We start from the raw sequence: 27,681 nt of genomic DNA on the forward strand, positions 1-27,681 counted from the left end.
TCCTCACCTTAAAATATTTACCAGGTGTCAGTCTGGGTCCAGACATTCTTCAGCAGTATGTCTGAGCACCGTTATGTGGTGTTCGAGGCTCTGCGTCAACCTCCTCAGATCGGGATGTGACGTGCACGGTGCCTATGTAGGAGAAACCCCCTTCACCCTGACATCAATTCCATTTTTTGCATGCCAACAGCACACATCCGGGGTAGATACCTCAAATCTTTTTTTACCAACTATTTTACCCTTTTATTGACTTTTGTTTTGCAGTTTCTCCCATTGAGCTAGGCACATGTCTCCAAATAAACTTACAGGTTTTAAACCTTGTAGGAATCTCACAAGCAGATGTCCGTGTCTGATCCCCACTTGGTCTGGCTTTGGTGTCTGAGGTCAGATTAACTAATACAGGGCCTGTGCCATCTGTCAGTCAAGGCTCCTGAAGACAATCAGCAAGAGCGCCATAAACCTGTGTCTGAAGTCAGATTAACTAATACAGGGCCTGTGCCATCTGTCAGTCAAGGCTCCTAAAGACAATCAGCAAGAGCGCCATAAACCTCCTAGCGGCATGGTGTAAGAAAGCCCCATGTCGAGCATGTACCGGATATGGGGAAGTTCTTTGGCCTCATCTCTGAGTTGGTTTTGTGGATGGTCATCTTCAAAGTCTACGTTGTCATCATCAAAGTTGGGTAAGTCGAAGAATCACAAAAAGAAGTCTGAGCAGTCTTTGGCTTCCCCTGGTATGCCCCACTCCCACACATCATCTGCGGAGCTGGAGGTCGGGCCTGCCCCACATCTCCCCTAATCCCCAGGAGCTGGAGCAACCCCTACCCAATTTAGAGAGCCATGCACTCCATCTTTGATCCACGGACTTCCTCTGGTAAGCATTTGGGCCACATGGAGGCAAGAGGTGTGCAAGCTGGTTTACTGCCGGTGGGTCCACCCCCCAATGCCAGCTGGAACCTCTGGATCCATCCCTGGATCAGGATTGACTCTGGCCTCGAGCCCCACACTGGACCCAGTAGCCCCAGCACCACCTTTGGTTTCACCTGCGCCGCCCAGCAACATGGAAACAATTGTCCTATTCCAGTCAGAGACGGTTATGCTCAACGCCGGATCCGATTAAAGTGTGCCAACCACCTGGTTCGGACACACTGCCTTTGTTTTTTGACAAACACAGTAGAGATTCTGACTTTGAAGGTGGTGATGATGATGGAGGCTATGGGTTTACTGACCAAGCTAATGAATGAGCCCAATCATACCATGAGAACAATTGGTACAAGGACCTGGAAGATGTCAATGGACGGAATAAGTCTCCAGATTCTGGCTTGGTATATCCTCTGGCACCTGCACGTAGGAAGGCGCATCGTTCGCCAGGGTGCTGAAAAGGGCTGTAGAGGTATTCTATCTGCAGCTTCCTCCCGTTTCATTCAATACTAATGTCCTGACAAAGCTGTTTTTACTGGGGCTGAGCTCTGCAGTGGCTTACTTCAATTTAATGAAACCCTCATGGACATTCTCCTGGGTACCTGGGCCAAAACTTGCACAGGGATCACTGTACGATTTACCTCTGCCATTGCCCCGTACCTGGGGCCCAGTTTTCCTCAACCAAAACCTCCTACTGGGATCCTAGTGGTGCAGGCCTCAGCTACCATAGTTAATCCGAACCCCTTCCCTAACACTCCACCAGACAGGTAATTCAAGAGCCTGGACACTTTTGCGAAGATATTTTTTTCTTCTACTTGCCCAGCTTTGCTAGCCCAGTTCCCCCAACTTTTTCTGATGCACACCGAGTTTCTGGGTCCTTCTGTAATGTTGCAGCAGATAAAGGCTTTGAGAGAAGCCATGATACGCATATTTGACACCCTCCCGGCTCCTTCAGAAATACCTTTTGGCCCCATGGATCTGTGGAGGCCTCCAGTTGGTTTACTGCTAGTAGATCTGTCCTAAACACCGTCTTTGCCTCTTGACTCCAGTACGGGTCTGCTCTGGCTCTGAGGCTGATACCCATTCTGAATTTGACCCTGGTTCCACAACACGTCAGTTCTTCATCAATGCTTGCCCCAATGCTGCCGATGCTGGAGGAGGACCCAATTATCTTGTCCAACTCAGAAACAAACTCGTCCTCAACCGAAGTTTCGTCATATGCCACAACCAGTTCTACATCATTCCAACTCAGAAATAACACTTCCCCTACTGGAAAATTTCCCACAACCCCCCACAAACTGTATGGCCTGGACTGTGGCCAAAGTCAACATAATCTCAGAGATAACAGTCGAGATGATGAAGATAATGCCCAGTGCTACGATGGTTTTAATTTGTACATGGAATTGCAGGATGTCAGTGGTCTGTACAGTTCGTCTGACACTGGGTTGAGTTCTCATCAATGAAGGAATCAGCATCTTTAGCTGTGGTCGTCTTGTCTACTGCTGAAGTTTTTGACTTAGCAGCTCTCCTCCATTGAGGTAAAGAACATTGTGATGATAGAAGGCTTGCAGCCTGGATAAGCTACTAAAATGCTTCTCCCTTTTAACGAAGCCCTCACAAACACATTAACAGGCACCTGGGCCAAAGCTTGCTCTTGCCCGCTTGTAGAGGTAAATGGCCACTTGCAAAAGGCCGGCTACAGGCTGACTAAGACTCCTACACTGGAAGGCCTGGTTGTCCAGGCCTCCACAAGTAGGCTCAATCCAAGTATATTTCTTTTGGTACCTCCTGTAAGAGAATCCAAATGTATGGACGCATCAATTGTTTTCGTCTGCCAGTTTAGCCTTAAATTTGACAGTTCTAGCTAGGGAGATATTTTGATCTATGCTGGACTGGAACTTACTCATTGCTTAAGCAGGGAAGTCAATACCAGTGTGGTGCTTTGGTGCTACACGTGGGTGAGATTTGCTTGCTTGTCCAGTGGCGTCCAAGCATTGTTGATAGATATGCCATTTTAAAGCCACCCCTCTCTTCAGAGATAAGGCAGACTCTGTGCTTCAGTGCTTCAAAGTAGGCCTTTCTGTACCCATGTGGCAGTTTTCCAAGCAATTTCACTCTTTTTAGTGCTTTGGAAGTAGTTTTGCTCAAAAGCAATGCCAAGCCCCTCCACCCCAGCAAAAGATCCTTAGGCCATTTGAGGCTGGGAATCTAGCTGGCAACTTGCAGGGCGGCATACTGCCTGGTACCCCATACCCACTTTATCTTCCAAGTTGCTTTAGTTGGCCACACAGTAGGAGCAGGATAAGTTATTACTTCCCAGTGTGGCAGAGCATCACATGCTACAAATGGATGCTTAAAATCATTCATCAATGATGCACTCTGTCTTTTCTGTCAGACCGCTGCATATCTCACCCAAAACATAATGGATTTCAAAGGGCCATTTGTTAAGTCTGTGAAGGAAAGTTCAGGCTGTCTTGGACAAAAAAGCCATAGAGAGGGTTCTGGCAATGAAAGTGGGTACTGACTGCTGCTCCCATAATTGGTGCTGAAGAAAGACAGTAACCTGCATCCTATTTTAAATGTCTGTCCTTTCAACTTTTTCCTGAGAAAGGACAACTATAGGTTGGTCTCTATGGTCTGGGTTTCCCCTGCCCTGAACCCAGGAGACTGGATTGTAGCACAGGACCTATAGTACACCTATTTTCACATCCTTATCCTGCAGTCCCAAAGATATAACCTGTGTTTCAAGAAGAGCTAATGGAATTTTCAGTTTTTTTCATTTTCTGTGCGGCCCTTCCGCCTCACCAGTTCTCCTCCGGTATCAAAAATGATGGTGGTGATATCATCACATTTTTAGAGTTCCGTTACACCATTCTTTCTCTTCCTTAATGACTGGCTGCTGGAGGCGAGCTTACCCCAGTCAGTCAAGGAACACCTCCAGACAATGGCAGACCTCTTAACATCTTCGGGGTTCTTGAACAAGAAGCCACAGTCACACCTAACTTCTCAGTGGCTCCTGTTCGTTAAAGCCTTTCTGGATACAATGCAGTTTTGAGCATTCACTGCTAAGTTGTCAACGTTTCAACCTCGGTCCTGGGTGTAAGTGGGAGTGGCTCTAGCCTCTTGGCCTCCTTGATTCTACTTGTGGACTATGCCAGATGGCACATGAAGGCTCGGCAGTGGGATTTGAAGTACCAGTATGCTCAGCACCAAGAGAATCCGTAAAATTCCATCCAGGTTTTAGAGGAGACTGCAAAAGATATGCAGTGGTGGTTGTTTAACAGCAATTGGGCTGCTGCAGACCCCACTCCCTATTTCACCCAGACCCAAATGGTGGTGTCAGACGCGTCAGTGATGTATTGGGGAGGCCTCCTGGGAAAGATGGAGATTAGAGGAATCTAGTTTCTGGTGCCGACCCACCTCCACATTGGTTTGTTCAACTTGCATGCTATTCTCTTGACGTTGAAGGCCTACCTACGATCCATCGAAAGAGGCTAGTTCATATCCCCACGGACAACACCACTGTCATGCATCATGGGAACAACCTGGCAACATTTTTTAATGACTGGTTTGAAAAACTCAGTCTGAGACTTCTAGTGGATCAGGAAAAGGAGCTTTGTCCGGAGGTGGTGCAGGATGTCTCCAAATGTTAACAAACCACTACTGTCTTGATAGCCTGTAATGTGGGAGTGGTACATAGCCTGTTTGGTCCTGCAGAACGTTTTAGTTTGAACCATTCCACTGACCCACCAGTTTTGGAGCTACTGCTTTGATATCTATTCACAAGGGGACAAATCTGCAGTTAGAAGTAACCATCTAAAGAACAAGTTGCTTACCTTCCTTAACGCTCTTTCTGGTGGACACTCTATCCAACTGCAGATTCCTCACTGCTCTCCCACTTCCTTGTTCTGTGGAAAAGTCTCTTTGCCATCTAAAATTATCCCAATCTAGGTATCCTCACATTGTTACAACTGCTCATTTATTAAGTTACATGTTTGATGGCCCGGATAGAGTCAAGAAAGAAACTGATGTCAGCATGAGGGGGATGTCCCTTTAAAGCATCTCCAGTGTCACTTCATGGGCAGCACAAAGCCAACGCTGAGCCATGCAGCGCAACCTGCTTGAATGCAGGAGCAATGGTGAGAAAAATCTTCCGATCCAGGCTGGCACTTGGGGGTATTCACAAGGTATGGAATCTTGACTTAGATTGAGTATCCCCCAGAAAGTACGTTACAGAAAGTAAGCAACATATTCTTTTTATGCCATCCCCTTGCCACTTTCCCTTCTTCTGGATCACATTCCTCAGCCTTGCTGGTAAAGATGTTCTTCTCTGGTATTTCACAGCATCTAATTTTAGGCCTACTCTAACAGTGTTTGACACTTATGTTGAACTTCTTTCCAGTGAAAGGTGCAGCAAACAATGAGTGTGTCCTCCAAGAAGTTTTATTCGGTTCCTTCCAACAAGATTAGCAAATGCCAACATAAGGTGTATCAATAAAAGAGACATTCATACCAAAAGAATATGTTCCTAGTTCCGTGCTATTATTGTTCTTTCAAAGTAACTATGTTTTTAACCCAGTGACAAGGTTTTTAGCCAACACATGTTTCATCCTATCGAGGCATGCAAGCCTAGCGCTTTTTAAAGGCTGTGTACTTATACAAGCTTATTGATTATGATATAGCTATCAAATCATCTGTTGTCTTTAAGAAGGGGAGTTCTGCGATAGAAATCCTGTTTCCAATCGACGGAATCTGTAGGGAAGTCACTGTGGTCCCTTCGTTTGTCTTCCAGTGAAAGATGTTTGCCTTTTCTATTGAACTGCACCTCTACCACATATATGTATATCACTGAACCTTGTGATACTGAAACAGCACGAGTCACAAGGGTCTAGACTACCTCTAGTGTACTACTTACAGAAATGTAAAAAAAAAAGTATACACTGCCACAAATGCATATGATTTAACACAGCCTCTCAAATTTCAGGTGCTTAGACATCTCTCTATCACCCCAGTATTTTATTTGCTAGCCCCAAAACCACATCATAGCATCTGAGATATTTCAAACTCCAACGATTCTGCAATATTCGTATTCCTGAAACGACACGTCCAGTCATGGTTTCAAGAAGCCTTCCCAATAACTCTTTACCAAGGAGTCACTATCCCTGTCAGACCGATCTGTGGCAAGAAAGATCACTAGTCCTTGATTTCGGACAGGTAGAACTACAAGGTCCTTAAACGTTCTTGGAAACATTCTTATGACCCTTCTACAAAAACATAATAAAGGTAGCCATTAAGACATACCATAAATTAATTCGGAAATCCAGGGCTGAGTACTTTGCAAATGAAATAAATAACAGTAGTAATCCTGCAAAATAACAACAAGGAATCCGTGGGTCTACTGAGACAGAGCTGAATGCTAATGGCAACAGGACAAAATGCTCCAAAGAAAAAAGTCCTCATAAAGAGGACCCACCGAAGTGGCATGCTTCATCATCTGGGGCCTCCTCTTAACCACACCTAGTGTGGTTAAGGAGCTACGACTCCTTTGCTATTGAAGAAAAAGGAGGAGCTCACGGATGTTTTCTTAAAAATAACAACCTGGATGTGCTAATCTTAACAGAGACTGAAGCTGCCTAACGTGTGGTGAAACTACGTGTGTAGAGAAGTGCAGTGTAAATAAACAGTGTGTTAAAATTGACAACCTAAAGAAAAATATGTTTATTAAGTATCTTTAAATGTCAAAAAATAAAATCAAGAAAGGTGTTCTACAGTCAATTGTCAAACCCGCTATGAGCAAATGTGGTCAATAGCATACATGGTCAACATGTTTCAGCCAAACGTGATCTAACATTTTGATCATGGCTTTCTTCAGGACCGATTTGTACTACTGCATCAACCATAAATAAGATAAGTGTAAGGAATCACATAACAAAAGCAAACTGGAACGATACCACCTACAGATATACCTGCTCCTAAAGAAGTGAGCGGAACTGCAAGGGTTCACAATGGTCACCTGTTCAAAAAGAAGGGGGGAGGGGCAAGAAACAGAAGAACACATCAATGTAACAGATAGTCTTGAAGCACAGCACTCAGGCACTAGAACAACTGAGGAAATACTAAACAGTTGACATACTCAGGTCACTGAATGACCTTCTTACCCGTAATAAATTGGGGATAATCTCCTCCACACCTGGTGACAACTCAGGGCGTGAGGCAGCGCTCTATATAAAAAAATCAAACGAAGACAAACTAATACAAAGAAAAAGTTAGTACACAGTACTGCAGTCAGTGGAAGAGCAGAGGCATGGCTCCAACGTTGTAAATCTGAAAATCACTCAGCAAGGCTGCCTGGGCCAAAATAGTTGTATATATTAACGAACAGACCTAGACAGTCCTAACGGTATAGGTATGTATAGTAAAAGACGACCCAGTGAAGAGCAAATCAGGAAATGATATTTGACCAAATCGCTCGTAAAAAAGCGTCCAAATGCACTTTGTAACCAGGGAGCTCTGGCTAAGATCTCAAAAACGGAACCCCCGTTCATGTGGCCTGATGTATCTGGCCGCAAAACCGGTATGCCACAACTTCATTTGCAGCACCATACCGGATGGCACAATGGCTGGGTTATCTGGAAGCAGGCTGACACCCTAGCCGATGTACCCATTATATCAAAACATGGCTTGCCACAAAGAGCAAACAAAAGCGCCGTCCTGGTTGCTTGAACATAAGCGTCCGAATGCTCAAGAGGTTAATAAAACTAAAGTCGTAGTCTCGAAGACGAGACCGACCTGAAGTGGGGCCAAATACGTCTGTTAACGGCAAAGAGAAGCCAAAACAAACATTGCATTAACCCCTTCAGCGCGGCGCGGATTTCCGCGCCACGCTGAAGGTTCTGTGCGCGGGCGGGGCCATGACGGAGCGGTTCCGTCATGCGCACAGCGCAACCGACGTGCATGACGGAACCGCTCCGTCATGCGCGTCGAAGGGGTTAAACCAAATGGCTAGAATGTTGTATACACTCAAAGTAAACTGCCACAATAGTAAGTAAATCCATAGTCCCCCAGTCAAGAGTGAGAAAGGAAAGGTCAAGGCGCGCAAACTGCTTTACCTGGCCGTCGCTACCCCAGGCGGTCTTCCTGATCGTACCGAGCGGTAATGGGGCCAGGTCAAGCGCGTCTTTATAAAAACGTCAGAAGCCCGGAAACTGGCGTGCGGGGCATGACAACAGATACGTCCACGTCACGTGATCGGAGTATATCAGCTTCCCGCTGGCGTTGCACTGCATATGTATCCTAGGCATTATGGGATATGTAGTCGTAGCCCAACGCGAATATGTACATACAATATTGTTGTTGAAAAGAAATGTTGGTAAATTACCTCGACCCTCACCAAATAGCGTAATAGTCGGAAACGCTAACTAACCAAATGGAAAGTCATCAAAAATAGCGTAACCGATCTCTATCTCAACACACTGGTGGAAATACAGTCAGGATATGCCAGACAATAGGTTGAGCGGATACTGGTTACTGCCGTGGTACTAAAAGAGGAAACAAATGTACTCAATAGTAGGAGGTCGATACCACAGGCATAAGCTCAAGAACAGAACCGGTCTGTAAAGGAAGGCCCAAATGTACAAGGAACATAAAACTGAAACAACACTAACCGATATTGGGAGTGTATGTATAGGAGCATATGTCGCGGTGCAGGCAAATGGTAGACCATATCGAACCGCAACACGCTAGGCACGGACTCAAAAGGACCCTTCACAAATCAACTATTGAAACTGGAGACCCAGCAATGCTTAATGTTAGGAAATATAGTCACTGGTCACTGGACTCAAATGGGTCCACATAAGAGTTACCTTATCATGCTTCAACGTAGGGAAATCCAAGGAATGGCGTCATTCAACCCAACTATATCGCTGTGAATTTTGAACACCCAACGTTGTTCTATTTTAAACAGAAAAGTTGATATGTCAGTGACATGTATAGGAATGGAGGGTTGTTCAAGGACAGTCCAAGAGACTTTGTCAGGTTTGTGATTCAATTCAACGAAATGGTTGGTCAAGCGAGTCGATTGTTTTTTGCACCTAATAGTGCTCTTATGTTCCATTATTCTGAGCTTAACTTTCCTGGTCGTCATTCCTACGTATGTCTTATTGCAGGGGCATGTGATTAGATAAATCACCTTTTCGCTGTTATAGTTTGTGTGCTTAATTTGTTGCCAAGGTTTACCGGTGCCTACGTCGATCTCAGTGGTATGTGAAGTTTGTGGACACACAGCGCAGCTACCACATGCATAGTGTCCTTGTACAGGGGGCAAATGCCACAAGGTATTAGCGCTACCACATGCATAGTGTCCTTGTACAGGGGGCAAATGCCACAAGGTATTAGCGGAGGCAGCAGCTGTGTTTCTAGAACGTGTGTGCACTAGTGTGTCGCGCAAATTAACACTTCTCTTAAATGAGAACAGTGGAGGTGGAAGTTGAACAAGACCAACATTGAGAATCCGCCAATGTTTACGTATAATTTTTTGAATTTGACTAGATTTTGTGCTGAAGGTGTTGACACAAGTCAGTCTATTCAGAGCTGGTTTGGATACAGCAGGTTCAAGTAACGAGTCACGATTGTTGTTCGAGGCCCGTTTATAGGATTGTCGAATCAGTCTGGGAGGGTATCGCCTTGCCCGAAGACTATGGGACAGAGAGTCGGCATGTTTCCTGAAGTTGTCGACCGTGGAACAATTCCGTCTCAACCTCAAGAATTGCCCAAGGGGTAAACCCTCACAGGTTGACTTAGGATGGAAACTGTCATATCGTAAGATGGAATTTCTAGCCATGGGCTTAGTGTAGAGTTCACTGCCAAGGCCGTTGTCACACGGAAAAATCAGAAGATCTTAAAACGGTAAACTCAGTTTGCTAGTTTCCATAGTAGAGTTGAGGAAGGCGTTCTGGGTATTAAGCGAGCCATGAAACGCATTCAATGTTAGCAAATCGTCTCTCCAGATGACAAAAATATCATCAATGTAGCGTTTCCACTCAATGATGTAATTACGATAAGGATTGTCCAAATTGAGTACACTCTTCTGTTCGAATAAATGTACGTATAGATTAGCCAGGCTGGGAGCGAAAACACTTCCCATTGACGTACCGGAGATTTGGAGATAAAACTGATCTTCATATTTAAAAAAATTCTCCGTCATCGCAAGCCTGGCACAATCCATAATAAAAGGAACAGGTGAACTCAGCTCCTCTGACTTGTCGTCCAAGAGGCCTCTGATAGCTGTGAGTGTCTCTGTCTGTGGTATACAGGTGTACAGAGATTCGACGTCAAAACTGACGAGGAAATCTGTCTCAGTGTCAAACCTAATATCAGGGAGCAACTGGAGGACAGCTTTAGTATCCTGCAGGTACGTAGGCATCAATTTCACTAAGGGCCTCAGGAAAAAATCTACAAATGTTGAAAGAGGTTCAAGAAGTGAACCTAGCCCTGAAATGATGGGTCTTCCGTGGGGAGGACGTTGTTCCTTATGTATCTTCGGTAACACATAAAAGTAGGGTGTTACCGGATGTTTGGTTACCAAGAACTCAGCCTCATGTGCAGAGATCCAGCCCTCGAGTTTAACCTCGTCGACTAACTCAATGATTTCCTTCTTGAGTCTGTGCGTGGGGTCCAGAGCGAGTAGTTTGTAAGAACGCTCATCATTGAGCTGTCGCAAACACTCAGCCCTATAGTCCCCTGTGTTGAGAATGACAGTGGCTCCACCCTTGTCGGCGGGCTTAATAATGATGTCAAAGTTTTTGGAAAGGGAAATGAGGGCCTGTTTTTCAAGTCTAGGAAGATTTTGGTACTGTCCACTGGACGAAGTCTGTAACTTGGAGATATCGTTGGTGACAGCTGTTTCATAAGCAAGAACATGAGCGGGCATCGCATGAATCGGTGGATTAAAAGTGGATTTAACCCGTAATCCACTATCGCCGGATTCAGCATTTTCATAGATGTTATCTTGGAAGAAGAAGTGAAGTCTAATCTTACGAAAGAAACAAGCTAGTTCACATTGCGTGGTAAACGGATCTCCCGTATTAGTAGGCACAAAGCCCAAGCCTCTGTTAAGGACTTTATCTTCCATGTCAGTAAGGGTATATGAGCTCAAATTAACCACTAATTGCCGCTTGGTCCCGCAACTAGTGGACCCTTTGTTGTACTGCGTAGATGTCTCGGAGATGTTGGTGGGCTCCAGTGGACTCGTGTTTGTGATTGTGATCCTCTTCTTTGTCCTCTGGAGCGTCCCCGGCCTTGTCCTAAAAAAGGCTGGTTGGAAAAAAACTGTGGTGGAGGATTGAAAGGCATCATCTGCGGATGGAAAGGGAGATTCGGATATTGCCATGGTGCTGAATGCCACCACTGTGCTTGTTGGTTCCCTCGCCAGTTGCGCCTATAGTTATTACCTCTCCCTCTATTGCGTGTCGGTCCATGCTCAGTGGAATCGGAGTCGCAGGACCATTCGTCTGAACCTGAGGTGGAATAATTAGAGCCATATTTTCTGCCTTTCTCAGTGAATTCAGGTGGTGCATAGTTTTCTTGTGTGTATGGATAAACTTTCTCTAAGGAAAATTTAGCCAGGTCTTTTTTGAATTTATCAATTTTTGTAACCAAAACACTGTCTTTAAATTCATTGTTGGATTTGTTTGTCTCTTCAAGATTTTTCTTGAATATGGTATTAGACAATGTGGTCTTGATCTTGTAACAGCGAAAAGGTGATTTATCTAATCACATGCGCCTGCAATAAGAGATACGTAGGAATGACGACCCGGAAAGTTAAGCTCAGAATAATGGAACATAAGAGCACTATTAGGTGCAAAAAACAATCGACTCGCTTGACCAACCATTTCGTTGAATTGAATCACAAACCTGACGAAGTCTCTTGGACTGTCCTTGAACAACACTCCATTCCTTCACATGTCACTGTCATATCAACTTTTCTGTTTAAAATAGAACAACGTTGGGTGTTCAAAATTCACAGCGATATAGTTGGGTTGAATGACGCCATTCCTTGGACTTCCCTACGTTGAAGCATGATAAGGTAACTCTTATGTGGACCCATTTGAGTCCAGTGACCAGTGACTATATTTCCTAACATTAAGCATTGCTGGGTCTCCAGTTTCAGTAGTTGATTTGTGAAGGGTCCTTTTGAGTCCGTGCCTAGCGTGTTGCGGTTCGATATGGTCTACCATTTGCCTGCACCGCGACATATGCTCCTATACATACACTCCCAATATCGGTTAGTGTTGTTTCAGTTTTATGTTCCTTGTACATTTGGGCCTTCCTTTACAGACCGGTTATGTTCTTGAGCTTACGCCTGTGGTATCTCCCTCCTACTATTGAGTACATTTGTTTCATCTTTTAGTACGACGGCAGTAACCAGTATCCGTTCAACATATTGTCTGGCATATCCTGACTGTATTTCCACCAGTGTGTTGAGACAGAGATCGGTTACGCTATTTTTGATGAGTGGTTAGTTAGCGTTTCCGACTATTACGCTATTTGGTGAGGGTCGAGGTAATTTACCAACATTTCTTTTCAACAACAATATTGTATGTACATATTCACGTTGGGCTACGACTACATATCCTATAATGCCTAGGATACATATGCAGTGCAACGCCAGCGGGAAGCTGATATACTCCTATCACGTGACGTGGACGTATCTGTTGTCACGCCCCGCACGCCAGTTTCCGGGCTTCTGACGGTTTTATAAAGACGCACTTGACCTGGCCCCATTACCGCTCAGTACGATCAGGAAGACCGCCCGGGGTAGCGACTGCCAGGTAAAGCAGTTTGCGCGCCTTGACCTTTCCTTTCTCACTCTTGACTGGGGGACTATGGATTTACTTACTATTGTGGCAGTTTACTTTGAGTGTATACAACATTCTAGCCATTTGGTTTAATGCAATGTTTGTTTTGGCTTCTCTTTGCCATTAACAGACGTATTTGGCCCCACTTCAGGTCGGTCTCACCTTCGACTACGACTTTAGTTTTATTAACCTCTTGAGCATTCGGACGCTTATGTTCAAGCAACCAGGACGGCGCTTTTGTTTGCTCTTTGTGGGTAGCCATGTTTTGATATAATGGGTACATCGGCTAGGTTGTCAGCCTGCTTCCAGATAACCCAGCCATTGTGCCATCCGGTATGGTGCTGCAAATGAAGTTGTGGCATACCGGTTTTGCGGCCAGATACATGTTATGTTATGTTATGTTATGGATTTGTTGAAGCGCGACAGCTGCCCCAGCAACGGGGCGTCCCGGCGCTGAGAAACCATAACATTACCTACTGAGAAGGGCGGAGAGGGCAAAGGCTTAAGGTGGTGGGAACAGATGAGTTTTAATTGCCTTGCGGAAGGCAGATAAATTATCAAGGCAACGAATGTTGAGGGGAAGAGAGTTCCAGAGTTTGGCTCCCAGAACTCTGAAGGAACGCCCCCCGATACGGCAGAATTTCGTACGGGGGACCACTACCAGATGTTGCCCTAGGGAACGTAGATTGCGCTGGGGGATGTAGGGTCGTAGCAGTGGACGGAGAAGTACAGGGCCTTCAGTTTTAAGGATTTTGAAGGCAGTAATAAGAGCCTTAAATTGGATCCTGGCTTCCATTGGGAGCCAGTGGAGCTTGTGTAAGGTGGCTCTCGCCGAGCACCTTCTCGGAAGGCCGACTATAGCCCTGGCTGCAGAGTTCTGAATTCGTTGAAGCCGAGTAGTCTCTGCTTTATTAGTGCCTAGTAATAGGACACTAGCATAGTCCAGCCGGGAAAGAATAATAGATTGGACTATCAGCTGGCGTGTTTTGGGATCGAAGAAGCCAAGAATGGGGTTAAGGCTTCTCAGCAGGCCCACACACGTAGCTGCCACTTTTTTGGTATGGGTTTGATAGCACAATGATGAGTCCAGCCAAACTCCCAGGTTTTTAACCAAAGTTTTGGAGGGAGGGACGGGGCCCAGCGAGGAAGGCCACCAATGGTTGCTCCAGCGGCTGGCGTTCTTACCAAGGACCAAGACCTCGGTTTTCCCTGCATTCAGTTGAAGGCAGTTTCCCGTCATCCATTGGGCGACTGCGGCCAGTCCATCCCTGAATCTCGCGGCAGAGGTAGAGGGGGTCTCAGTAAGGGTAATCACCAGCTGAGTGTCGTCAGCGTACGACACCAACGTGAGGTCCCATTCTCTAGCCACAGCTGCGAGGGGTTGAACATACAAGTTAAAAAGGGATGGACTGAGTGCCGAACCTTGCGGGACGCCTTGGTCAATTGAGTGAGACCGGGAGGTGAACGGGGGTGCTGAGACACGGAAGGATCTGCCCGTCAAGAACGAACGAAACCATTCGAGGGCCAAGCCACTAATCCCTATATCTTCCAGGCGCTTCAGCAGGATGTCGTGGGAGACAGTGTCAAAGGCTGCACTGAGATCAAGCAGTATCAGTGCAGCACTTTGACCGGCATCCAGTATCGTCCGAAGATGTTCGGTGGTAGACAAGAGGGCAGACTCCGTACTGTGCCCTGGCCGGAACCCATTCTGAGAAGGGTCCAGGATGTTGTTGCGGGCCATATGATCTGATAGAACGACGTTAGCATGGGCTTCTGCTAATTTAGAAACCCAGGGAAGCAAAGAGATGGGCCTATAGTTCTCCGGCTTATTGGGGTCCAAGGTCAGCTTTTTGATAATGGGGGTGACCCATGCTTGTTTCCAGCAAGTAGGAACAGTTGCCGATGCAAAGGAGAGGTTGAGAAGAGTAGCCAGGGAAGGAAGAAAAAAATCTAGTGCCTCTAGAAATTGGGCCGGCCTCATGGGGTCTGAGGGGGCGCCGGATTTAACCTTTCTGCAAAGTATGAGAAGCTCCCCGTGGGAGATTTCCGGTAGGCATAAAAGTCTGGTACCTTTAAAGGGAGAGTTAGAGGCGCTAATGTAATCAAGGGAGTTCTGTGAAAAGGTACTATAAATTTTCCTTACCTTTTCAATAAAGAAGGTGGCGAGGTCCTCACACTGCTGTGTAGAGGAGACACACGAGGCAGGATTGCCACAATATTGCAACTTTTGAACTAGTTTAAAAATGGTTTTTGTGGGATTGGGGCTGGAAGCAATTTCTTTGGCATAGAAGGCTGCGCGGGCCACGCGTATAGCTTTATGGTAAAGTTTTAACTTGGACAGGTAAGAGGCTTTGTCCTTGTCCTTATAATCCTTCCTCCAGTTGCGTTCTGCTACTTTACATTCCTTTCTTAAGAGTTTCAAACTGTCGGTATACCAGGGATTGGAGGGGGAGCTACGTCCTCTGGTCCATTTAGCTGGTATGAGGGTATCAAGACCTTTAATGATCCAGTCCTGGAAAGAAGCATACGACGTATTAATGTCTTTAGTGGTTACAAAGTTGGATTCTCTTAGGATAGTGTGAAGTTCCTTGCTTTGGAGTTTATGCCAGGGCCGTTTAAAACAGGAGGAAGGCAAATCCTTATTGGGCTGGACATCTGCTGATATCACAAATTTAATAAGGAAATGGTCGGTCCAACCCATGGGTTTGGGTGGATCGGCTTTAGCCTCCAAGATATTGGTAAAGACAGGGTCCAGAAGGTGACCAGCAGAATGTGTTGTGGAGTGGATAAGAGGGATCAGCTGTAAGGCTGCAAGGTCTGCCAAAAGGTTGCTAATGGTAGGTTCGGAGGGAGAATCGAAGTGGAGATTAAAGTCTCCTAAGATAGTAAAATTAGCGGAGGTCACAACCAAGGTGTGGGCAACCTCTAAGAGCTCCTCCGTGAACTTAAGTATAGGCCCCGGGGGTCGGTAAATGAAAAGGCCAGAGAGGGAAAAGTGCGGACTAGTGGTGATTTTGAAGCGAGCGCACTCACAGCCCATGATGTCTTCCTTCGTAAAAGAGCAGGAGAATAGCGTTCTGTGAATAACAGCTATACCCCCTCCCCTTGAGTCTCTATTGATGGATATCATGGAGAATCCATCCGGCATCGTAAGATTAGGAATGCTGGTGAGCTCATCCTTCATCCAGGTTTCGCACAAGAATAGTATATCTGGGTTCTCATCAGTCAATAGAGTATTGACCTCAGAATGGTGCTTTACCAGAGATCTAACATTAAGCTGAAGAATCGTGAGCGGGCTGTGTTTTAATGTATTGGCTTTGTGTCCGGGTAGGCACGGTCTAGGTGTAACAAATGTACAGGATTTACATTGCAGGGCGGTCTGTCCAGTGCAGCCCAATAGCGTATCACAGCGTTTGCCCGGATTTAGTGCAAGGAGATAATCTCTATCATATTGATGTGCCAATCGAGTAGATTGGACAGGGGGACTGGCGAGAGGCGATGCCTTGGCGATGACGGGCGCAGACGGGCTTGCCTTAGGCGCGCCTTCGGCGCGCAAGCGGCGCGCCCGCTGCGCCCGTCCGCTGCGCGTCCGGTGAAAACACATGCTTATCAGGAAGTGAAAGGAGGGCGGGGGCGCGGCCTCCAAGTGGGCGTGGCCTCGTCGCCGGCCGTCAATGGCGGCAAGATCTTTCAATATCTGCGATACCGCAGCAGCGTTAGCTCCGCTGCGCGGTTGAATCAAGAATGAGGTCCTGAATAGTGCCAGGGATTAAGGTAGGTGCAACAATTAAAAACACAGTAATGGTGACACACAGTGATTTTAAAAAAGCACACACAGACTCCCGGCTTCCGCCTCAGGAGGAAATGTAGGTCAAGGTGCAGAGCGCTCTCCTACAGCGTTATATACCAGTGGGCGGGGGGCGCGGCCTCCAAGTGGGCGTGGCCTCGTCGCCGGCCATCAATGGCGGCAAGATCTTTCAATATCTGCGATACCGCAGCAGCGTTAGCTCCGCTGCGCGGTTGAATCAAGAATGAGGTCCTGAATAGTGCCAGGGATTAAGGTAGGTGCAACAATTAAAAACACAGTAATGGTGACACACAGTGATTTTAAAAAAGCACACACAGACTCCCGGCTTCCGCCTCAGGAGGAAATGTAGGTCAAGGTGCAGAGCGCTCTCCTACCGCGTTATATACCAGTGGGCGGGGGGCGCGGCCTCCAAGTGGGCGTGGCCTCGTCGCCGGCCGTCAATGGCGGCAAGATCTTTCAATATCTGCGATACCGCAGCAGCGTTAGCTCCGCTGCGCGGTTGAATCAAGAATGAGGTCCTGAATAGTGCCAGGGATTAAGGTAGGTGCAACAATTAAAAACACAGTAATGGTGACACACAGTGATTTTAAAAAAAAAGCACACACAGACTCCCGGCTTCCGCCTCAGGAGGAAATGTAGGTCACATGAACGGGGGTTCCGTTTTTGAGATCTTAGCCAGAGCTCCCTGGTTACAAAGTGCATTTGGACGCTTTTTTATGAGCGATTTGGGCAAATATAATTTCCTGATTTGCTCTTCACTGGGTCGTCTTTTACTATACATACCTATACCGTTAGTACTGTCTAGGTCTGTTCGTTAATATATACAACTATTTTGGCCCAGGCAGCCTTGCTGAGTGATTTTCAGATTTACAACGTTGGAGCCATGCCATTGCTCTTCCACAGACTGCAGTACTGTGTACTAGACTTTTTCTTTGTATTAGTTTGTCTTCGTTTGATTTTTTTATATAGAGCGCTGCCTCACGCCCTGAGTTGTCACCAGGAGTGGAGGCGATTATCCCCGATTTATTACGGGTAAGAAGGTCATTCAGTGACCTGAGTATGTCAACTGTTTAGTATTTCCTCAGTTGTTCTAGTGCCTGAGTGCTGTGCTCCAAGACCATCTGTTGCATTGATGTGTTCTCCTGTTTCTTGCCCCTCCCCCCTTCTTTTTGAACAGGTGACCATTGTGAACCCTTGCAGTTCTGCTCACTTGTTTAGGAGCAGGTGTATCTGTAGGTGGTATCGTTCCAGTTTGCTTTTGTTATGTGATTCCTTACACTTATCTTATTTATGTTTGATGCAGTAGTACGAATCGGTCCTGAAGAAAGCCATGATCAAAATGTTAGATCACGTTTGGCTGAAACATGTTGACCATGTATGCTATTGACCACATTTGCTCATAGCGTGTTCGACAATTGACTGTGGAACACCTTTCTTGATTTTATTTTTTGACATCTAAAGATACTTAATAAACATATTTTTCTTTAGGTAGTCAATTTTAACACACTGTTTATTTACACTGCACTTCTCTACACACGTAATTTCACCACACGTTAGGCAGCTTCAGTCTCTGTTAAGATTAGCACATCCAGGTTGTTATTTTTAAGAAAACATCCGTGAGCTCCTCCTTTTTCTTCAATAGCAAAGGAGTCATAGCTCCTTAACCACACTAGGTGTGGTTAAGAGGAGGCCCCAGATGATGAAGCATGCCACTTCGGTAGGTCCTCTTTATGAGGACTTTTTTCTTTGGAGCATTTTGTCCTGTTGCCATTAGCATTCAGCTCTGTCTCAGTATACCCACAGATTTCTTGTTATATGACTAGTGAATAGGGGATTTTGTCCGTGCAGGTCTTTAAACTTCCCCTCGACCCCCTTACCCACCGGTATTTTTGCGTAATCCTGCAATAGTCATAATCTCCCTCCCTAATGGTCTTTTGAAATCTGCATCTGCGGGGGAGTCCAGTGTAGCCTCTAATGACCATTGTGAGGAGCTGGCAATGTATGTTTTTAGTAAGGTGGAAGACATCTACTCCAACTTTACCCTTGATACTATTGATTTTAGTCTGGATGGTCATACTAGTAATACCACGCCTCACCTCCACCTTCTTCCTGTGCTGTATCTTGAAGAGCTACGGATCCTTTGTAACAAAATCAAATGGGCTCACCAGCTAACCCCCTTAAACCATATTTGTTTCTTAAACTCCAGGATTGTCTTCTTACACCTTGTCTTGAGCTGCTCAATCATTCCTTGGCATGGACATCTGTACCGGTTTCTTAGAAACATGCCAAAGTTATTCCTCTCCTGAAAAAAACTGCTTTGGATTCTCAGTCAGTCAGTCAAAAAGCTTTATTTCGATAAAAATTGCATCATAAAAGCATTAACATACAGACATAAAAGGTACAATTTATCGAAGGAGCGACATTTGAAACAGATGTCAGACTGTAAAAGGACTCTCCATCTAATTACTTCATGACTTATCTAAAAAGGTTACAATATTAAAAAATTTCCAAGAGTTACAAATTTAAAATGTAGTTAAAAATCATTTCACATGTAATAAAATCAGGAATAAGAAACATTAAACAAAATCATGTGGTAGGACAAAGGAGTTTACTTCTGATGATCCATGACCACCCCAGAAATTTGGCCACGGCACAAACTAGCACTAGGCTGGTATCTGATCCTAAAATGCGTAGTGCCACACGGTAGTTTGATGTGCCCAGCAGACGACAGGCAGGACCTAGCCATCTTCTTCTTGGATTTTTATACGCTGGGCATTCAAACATAATGTGTGCCGTGCTTTCAACCTTCCCCACACAATTCAGGCAAGTGTCCGGGGTCTGGTGAGGCGTCTTCCATTTGCTAGTAAACTCTCGGGTTGGGAGTATCTCAAATCTAAATTGAAGGTACAGGGATCTATCCAAACCAGGAAACTTTCACCCTGTCTCATTGCCATTTCTGGCCAAAGTTACAGAGACGCATATTAATACCTCTTGATATTTTCCAGAATGGATTCAGACCATGACACAGCACTGAGTCGGCTCTCCTCGCAGTTACCGATCATCTCTTCCGCACTTTAGATGAAGGCAGATCTTCTGTTTTGATCTTGCTTGTTTCGATACGGTGTCTCATAATATCCTGCTCCAGCCCTTGCAGGGGATTGGTATAGGTGGGCTGCTTTAACCTGGTTTCCGCATAGTGTCCTATGCTGATAATACCCAGCTCGTGCTTTCCTTCTCAATAATCCCACCTTGGATTTGGTAAAATTCCAGAGTGGCGTGGTGGCTGTTGCAGAGTGGATGGTGGCTAATTTCCAGCAACTGAATTCAAGCACATCTGAAATTCTCCTTCTAAGAAAAAATATCCACTGCTGGGGTGACCACTGGTGACCCCCTTACCTGGGTCTCCCTACATGGGCCCAGTCGGTGGTAAAAAATCTAGATGTCTTGGTAAACAATGCTTTGACTTTCAAAGCTCAGGTGAAATCGGTGATAGATACGTGCTTTGGGCTTGTGCGTTGGCTCAAATCTATTCTTGGATATTTTGATCTCACACTCTACAGGTTATTATTCAGTCAGCCATTATTTCCAGGTCAGACTATTGTAACATCCTATATCTAGGATCTAATAAGACAGTGATTAGAGACTCCAGCTGGCTCCAAATGCAGTGGCAAGGCTGTTATTCTCTCTCTGGAAGTTCTGCCCGATCCCTAGCCTTATCTGAAGATTACACTTGCTCCCTGTAGACAAGTGTGTCCACTTTAAGGTCTTATGAATGGCTCATAAGATCCTTGTCTCCCAGGGGACCCCATTCTGTCCAATATGCTTCTTCTGTATCTACCCCCTCGGGCCCTACACTCAGCCAAACTTAATTTGGCCTGTCTTCCACGTTTTAAAAGAGTAAGAGCAGGAGGGCATGATTTGTACGCCAAAGCACCTGTTCTTTGGAACACACTTCCCCATCTATCAGGATCATTCGGAAGCATTGGTCCTTCAGGACAGCCCGAGACCTGGTAGTTTTCTGTTTAAAGCACCTTTGGCCCTTCCTGTTTGTTTTTCTTTCTGCAGCTGGTTCTTCTGAGGCTAGCGCTGGGATTTCCCGCTGCTGGGACAGCCATGCACTTTACATATTCTTTAACATAACATAACATAACAATGGATTTACATTTTTTATCTGGCAAGTATCTGTCAGATTGTAGACACTATGGGGTATATTTACAAGGGGATAGGGCCACCAGAATATCACTTAGCAACGTTCTGGTGGTGCTATGCCCTTCTCTATATTTACAAAGCAGCATTAAGCCACTTTTTGTGGCTTAGCGCCACCTTGTAAATACGGTCCCTTTACATGCATTCCTTTGTGTGAAAGGGGTGTTCAATGGGAATTGCTGTGGGCATTCCAACACAACACCCATTGCTTTTTGACGCTGCCCCAGATTTACAAGAATCTGTAAATCTGAGGCCGCACCAGAAACTAATTTCATGCAAAAGCAGGTGTTAGAATTGTGAAATGAGGAGAAATACTTCTGTTTCTCCTCATTGTTGCTTTTTATGTGTGTGCTGCATACTGTAGCACACATAGCAAGAGCAAAACCCTATTAATAAGTGTATGTGCAGGAAGGTGTCCCTTATTGCGCTTAAACAATATTTCCCTGCAACACAAGGTCCCTTGTACTGTAGTGCAAGGGTGCCTGCGTTGGTGCTAGACAGCTACATTTAGCACCAGCGCTATGGAAAATACAGGGGTGCGCCATATTGCGTTTTGGAAATGTTGGAGCGTGGCGCTGCCAAATTTGGCTCAGCTCAGTGCTCTGAAGTTTCTTTGCAACTATGCCCCAAAGTCGCAGATTTTTAGGGTTTTGACATGGAGGACTGGAATATGCAGGGTTAGGTGAGGATGGGGCATCACATGAAATGTGTGGGTTTCAATCTTAAACATTTTTATTTTTGGGACTGAGGTAAGGGGTGAAACAGGCAGGCATGGTATGCTTGTGCAACTATAGTCTAATCTCTTGTAACCTTCAAGTATAAGAACATAAGAACTATGCTTGTTGCTTCGGTTTTCATGATTTATTATTAAAATAAGGAAAGCATTTTTGTGTGTTTCCTTGCCACGATTTAATTTATAGACGCATATATTTTCACAGAGTGGTCTGCCTCTTGACAGCTTGAAGCTGCTTTCTAAACTATTGAATGTGGCCTAATGAAAGTCATGCTGTTCTATAGTGGTACGTAAGGTTAGTCTGCTACTTTGCACAGAGAGCTCGACCAAATTATCATTTATGTAATTATTGATTTATGTATGTATTGTTTTTAAAGTGTTGGCCTGTGATTAGCCACTCCATGGTGCTAAATGGTACTTTAAAAGAGTTTAAATATTTTTGGCATAAATCTCCTATGATTTGGAATATACTCTTACTCTGCTTTAATATATGCTCCTCTCAAAACTAATTGCAATATTTTGATGCAAGAGATACTGGAGCACTCGGGCCCATCAATCTTTGAGCATGTTACCATTCCATTGAACACAGACAGCAGAAAAGTTTCTCTGAACAAGCCCTTTTTCTAATATCTAGTAAAAAAAGGAGCAACCCACTGTGGTCTCCTTCCTCTTTTTTATTATAGTACTTGCAAGCATCCCATGTGTTTCTTAATTTTATAAGAACATTGCATACTATACTTAGCTGTAGCCCTTTCATTTCTGCACTCTTCCACTCCTCAGTCTGTCCCATCATACTGGGGAAACGGAATGACAAAGTAATAGAATACTCCATACATGTTCCTTCTTTGACATACACTGTAAATAACAATATATTTGCACAACCTATGCCTGTAATACGTCCACTCAGCTGCACATAATGCTATTACTGTTTTACTATTGGTAAATTGGTCAAAATAGCTATTGCAAAGTGATACCCTTTTACTGCATAATAGAACTATGATCACACCTAATAAGCACTTAGAAAACACATTTTGTGGACATACCATCATAACAAACTTCAACCAAAATAGCAACTTTTCATATTCTATCAACAGCTTGGAAGGGTAGATCCTTCATGGTTTTCAAAGGAAACAGCTATTTCATCGATGCTGGAAAATATCTCATGCTGCAGATAAAAGGGAGTCAGTAATCCAAGTTCAGATTTCAGTCTCTCTTAACACAGTGTTTTTGTGTATGTTCATGTGTGGCTATGTTTTTTTTATTTTATGTGCTTGTTATAAGACTTGCACACACTGTCTTATGTAACTTTGCTTGCTTAATGAGCATGAAGGATAGTTTTGTTCAAAGAGCTAACATACACTAACCATGTCAATACTGGCTTGTGTGAATTGCCAGCACTGAAATGTTTTCTTCATCAAACATTATTTCCATCATCAGAGAGGAGACCATAACAACTGTTGTAAAAAGTCCACGAATGAAAAGAAGAATGTCTCCTGCACGTCCTCGTTCAAGTTACTCTCCATCTCGGCCACTAAGATCAGATCTGCCATCGCCAGAACCACTCTATGTGTCAAGAGCCAAACCACCAACATTTAGGCTTGAGCAGGAGGCCAGAAAATCTGCCATTCCTACACTCTATGTGACAGACCCAGATGGTGGAAGAGGAGCAGCATCAAGAACTATGGTCATTGAAACCAGAGTAGAGGAACAAAAACCCCAATGGGTGGAAGTGGAAGAGATCATTGAATTTAAGGTAAAGAAGTCTCCAAGACCCCCTAGGAAGAGAGGAGTGTCTCCAGCAAAGCCTGAGAAAGATGAAACTAGTGCATTATCATTCACTGGACATGGCCCAAGACCAAGGCGACCCCGAGATGATCCAAATGCTAATAATTCCAACAACAAGTTGGTAGAAGAAACAAAGGCTTCTCTTCCTTCTGAAAGTCTTTCAGATGTTGACATGCCAGCCATTGATTATGGATCTGACCAAGAGAATGCAGGAAACAATGATGATATAAGCTCTCAGTGTGGATCCCAGCTGCTTGAGGGTGACTCTATCTTTGAATTTGTAGCAGATGAACTGGATTCCTGCCAGGAAGCCTCTGCAACTAGCAACATTTCACAATCTGCTGACCCAATAGATTCCAGTGGCCTTGAAAACATATTAATTTCTGAGACCACTCATAATCAAACAGATGATTTTTCTTCACCATTGAATGAGGAAGGACAAAAGGGTATAGAAGGAGAAGAACCTGTTTGGTCAGATAAAAATGAAGGACTAAGCCCTATTTATGACCCAGGTTCTGTGGAAGAAAATGTCATCATTGATGAACCAGAGGACTCGGAGAAGGATGAAATTAGAAACAGAGACCCCAAAATTTTAATTCACAATGGAAAAGTGCTAACTCTTGAAGATCTTGAAGATTATGTTCCTGGAGAAGGAGAGACCTACGGGTGTGAAGAGGGGGATCAAGGCATCACTGGAGGACCTCCTTGTGAAATCTCTGTCCTCCAAGCAGAAATTAATGAACCAGCTGTTGGAAAACCCATCCTGCTGAATGTAGGAAGGCCTCTTGTTTCAAATCCAAGGGATACCTTCTTCAGCCAGTTTGCAGAGAACCTCACTGGACCAATGTTCCTCTCTGCCTCAAGAGTCAGTGGTATGCAATCCATGGGTCCCTCAAACATTTCCTTCCATGTGAGTGAAACCTGTACAGCTGAGGCCATTGTGCATCCTGCAGCAGCATCCACTGCTGGCAGTCAGCCATCCTTTGACCCCAAGCCTTCTTTCTGCACTGAAGTTCAGCGTCCTGTGGACAATGGACAGCCAAGCTTTAAAACGGAAGTGTCCACTAGAACCCTTAGCTATGGAACTGTCGGAGAACCTGTAACCCTGCACATCAGCAAGAAAGACCCATCGCAGAGTTAGGAAAAGAAAGTGACAGGAAGTCTGAACACTTTCTAGTGAGGGATAAGAGGAGTGTTGTTACATCAGATCACTTACACAATATGCAAAGAGGAAACGAAAATAGCCTACACTGGTATAAATAGTGCTTTTTTAGTCTTAAAAGGGAACACTTCTGTCAGTGCAGTTTGTATTTACAAGTTGTTTATGGTGGATAAGACGTATCATTCCGTAATTAAACCATGAGCTTGATTAGGTGGATGAATAAGGAAGGCGTGACCCCACAGCCAGAAGCTGAGTAGTACAATTTATGAATACAACGTTCTCATGGGACGATGACTATTACCCAAAATGCTAATTTCTCTGTTGTAACAATTACATAATGACTTCTGATGATGAAGTAGATGCAATTATGATGTAAGCCTGTCAATTCCATCAAACAACCGTACCTACAGTGCTTAACACTGCCATGTCATAATATGTGCAGGCCTTTTGAAATTGCAGCTTCTGATGAGTACTCTTCCGGCTTCTGAATCTCCTCAAAGCCTTGCATTTCTTTGAAAGTAAACATTGAGGGGCAGATGCCAGTGAAAAACGTTGGAGCCGGTGCTCGGAAAAGTCTGAGTAGCCATTTTTTAACGAATTCCAAGAACATATCTCTGTAAACCGTGGTTCATGTTGCCCATGTGCACTGTTTGGTGAGAAGGTATTATCAACTAATTATTTAGTATTGCACTTCACTTTAAATGTACAAATGAGCATTTTAAACCATACGTGTGAATAAAATGTCCAAGGCATGGTGTTAATAAGTATGATGATTGAAATGGCATTTTATGTTCATGGAATGTTAACTTCCAGGATTGGCAAAATGTTCTTCATTCAAATATGCTTCAGTATAAATGAAGACTTATGACACAATATTTGCAAATCATGTCCTACTTTAATTTCATGTGCTTTTTGATGATGTCCAAAACTCATAGCTACTGTTGCTCTCTAAAGTCATCCATGAAAGTTGACATAGTGATGAGCAGAAAGCAGTTCCCAGGCAGTTATTTAGCTGTTAGTCTGGATGTTACATATAGGAAACCAATGTGGTACTAGCTTATCCTTTCTGTACCCACACAACATAGCGCGAAATTCAGGTACCCAGGTTTCAAATTATACTTTTTAAGAGACCTGCATTGTACCAAAATATTTGAAAAATGGGTACAGATTGATGTCGGAGTTTCTGAAATGCTTATGACAAAAGTACAATTTAGTACATTTTGTCTTTTTGGTAACTTTGTGACCTTGAAGTAGAAAAACTAAGACACTACGGCGCTAAAAACACTCTTTAGGTCTAAATCATGATGTATTCCTCATATGACGTGGCTGTAAGGGTCATGTCCCTCTGCTCCCAGCATGCTCTGCAGCCATGATGCTGCACTGCCTCAGTGGGAGAGGACTGAGAACAGAGGGGGTAGCTTAACTACACAGGAGACTTTCAAAGGATCAAACAACAGGTAGTTAGTTATTTTGTTTACTCTTCAAATGAACAACACACACGTACAATGTACCACATCATAATCCATCCACAGCAGTTAGTAAAGAATCTTTTTTACTATTTAAATTGTTTTGTGGAGCACAAGTTACTTAATGAATTTGATCTAGTCTCAAATCAAATTTTCATTGAATACTTCACGGGATATACTCTGTTCTGTGGGGAGAACAAATGGAGCAATGTCAACCAAAATGTATTGTGCTATGAGCTTGAAAATCAGATCCTCACTGCGCAGAACATTTACTCTTGCATGGGTGGTGGGATCTGTATCTAACATTTGTAACTGCTTTTGGCAGTAAAGGCAGTTTGGTAATTGCATGTAACTGCACAGACCTCATTTACAGCCATTCAAGAAACTCTGCTTCTGAAGTTTACTTAAGAAAATGTGATTATAGTTGACATTTGGGGGTTTGTCTGTTCCAGTGGGAAATGGAAATTCCAGTAACACAATTCATGCATGTACTGGTCGATCCCTAAGGTTAGGTAACTCAGAAAAACTGCCCATTCCCAACTAGTGAGAATATTATGATGTTCTTTTCATGTTGAACAACTTTGATTATTTCACTGAATATGATTTTTCACTGAAATACTTTCGTTTTTCAACATTTTTAAAAGCCTACTAAGGTGAGTTGCTAAGATTGGAATCACACTTGTATAACCTTAGAATCTGCCCTAGCTCCTGGTGGCAATGCCTCCCCTTGAAACTCTTAACTTTCGAATTTTCATTTTGTGTCCAGCAAAAATGATACAGAAATAAAAGTGCCTTCTTTTTGCCCGCATAAAAGATGGGAAAATTACCTTGTATATATCTGTCTCATGAAAAAGGTCTGCATTTGTTAAAAACTACCTTAAGAGTTAGGTTAGATTATGGCGTTGGTAGCTCCAGGTTTTACACAGAGTATTATGATTCATGTTGTTTCTTTGTGGTTTTGTGTATTCTGCTGCTACATTAGATAAGGCCAGTGGGTGCAAAGTGTCTTACCATTGGGAAATAGTGCATGGATTCAGAGGCAGGAGTCTTTTTTCCAGGTTCACCTCTATGACAAATCTAAGCATGCTTGCTTGAGAGTTTACAACTGCCAGTGCCTCGCAAACCCACCATTGCAAATTTACCAAAGGTGGCCACAACAAGTAGTAAATAACTTGATGCAAATGAGGCTGACAAAAACATATTTTTAAACATGACAAAAGTCATCTGGATTGCTGTTTCCCCTTCAATTCCTCCTAATTATCTCAGCTGACCTACAAAAGGACAATATCTTTTCATCTTGTGATTACATCTCTTTGCGTAGTGACATCAAATGTGTAGATTATAAAACAAAGATGTGTAAGGGTTTTTTTTTCAGTACATCGAGAAACTTGAAGTTGTACAAAGATATTATAATTGGAATGTTGTAAGAATTAAAGCTACAGTGCAAAACATTGAAACCTCAGTTTGAAAATTCGACATCAGCCAAGATATGTGATGCTGAGATGTTTGGTTTCAGATCAATAAATGTCTTGCAACAACTGAATTGTGTATACTTTTGTTACGCTTTGCTTTCTGAAATATTCAGCCAGGCTAGCTTCTGCTATGTAGCTCCTTGATTTTGGAGTTAGGCGTTGAACACTCAGTGATAAAGTTGGAGGAATCCCATTGTTCATATTCAGTAGGAACATTCTCATTATGGATGATATGGTATTTTAATATGTGTTATGTTACGCCAGAGATATTTTTGT

At 44.1% G+C, this 27,681-nt stretch overlaps 1 protein-coding gene across 27 annotated transcripts in view; it reads left to right on the forward strand.

The window, feature by feature from the left end:
• OBSCN (obscurin, cytoskeletal calmodulin and titin-interacting RhoGEF) overlaps positions 1 to 27,681 on the forward strand; it is a 1,809,553-nt gene that overhangs the window by 1,087,223 nt on the left and 694,649 nt on the right. The window contains exon 100 of one of the 27 annotated variants that reach the window (XM_085628837.1): positions 22,958 to 27,476. The exons of 25 other annotated variants lie outside the window; for them this stretch is intronic. In XM_085628837.1, coding sequence (XP_085484963.1) covers positions 22,958 to 24,446 — 1,489 coding nt within the window. In that variant the 3' untranslated portion in view covers positions 24,447 to 27,476. Of the gene's footprint in view, positions 1 to 22,957; positions 27,477 to 27,681 lie in introns of those variants that run through there. One more of the 27 variants, XM_085628839.1, reaches the window with a different exon arrangement.

The sequence above is a fragment of the Triturus cristatus genome, chromosome 10 (assembly GCF_964204655.1).
Source record: "Triturus cristatus chromosome 10, aTriCri1.1, whole genome shotgun sequence".
In the NCBI taxonomy this organism is placed as follows: Eukaryota; Metazoa; Chordata; class Amphibia; order Caudata; family Salamandridae; genus Triturus; species Triturus cristatus.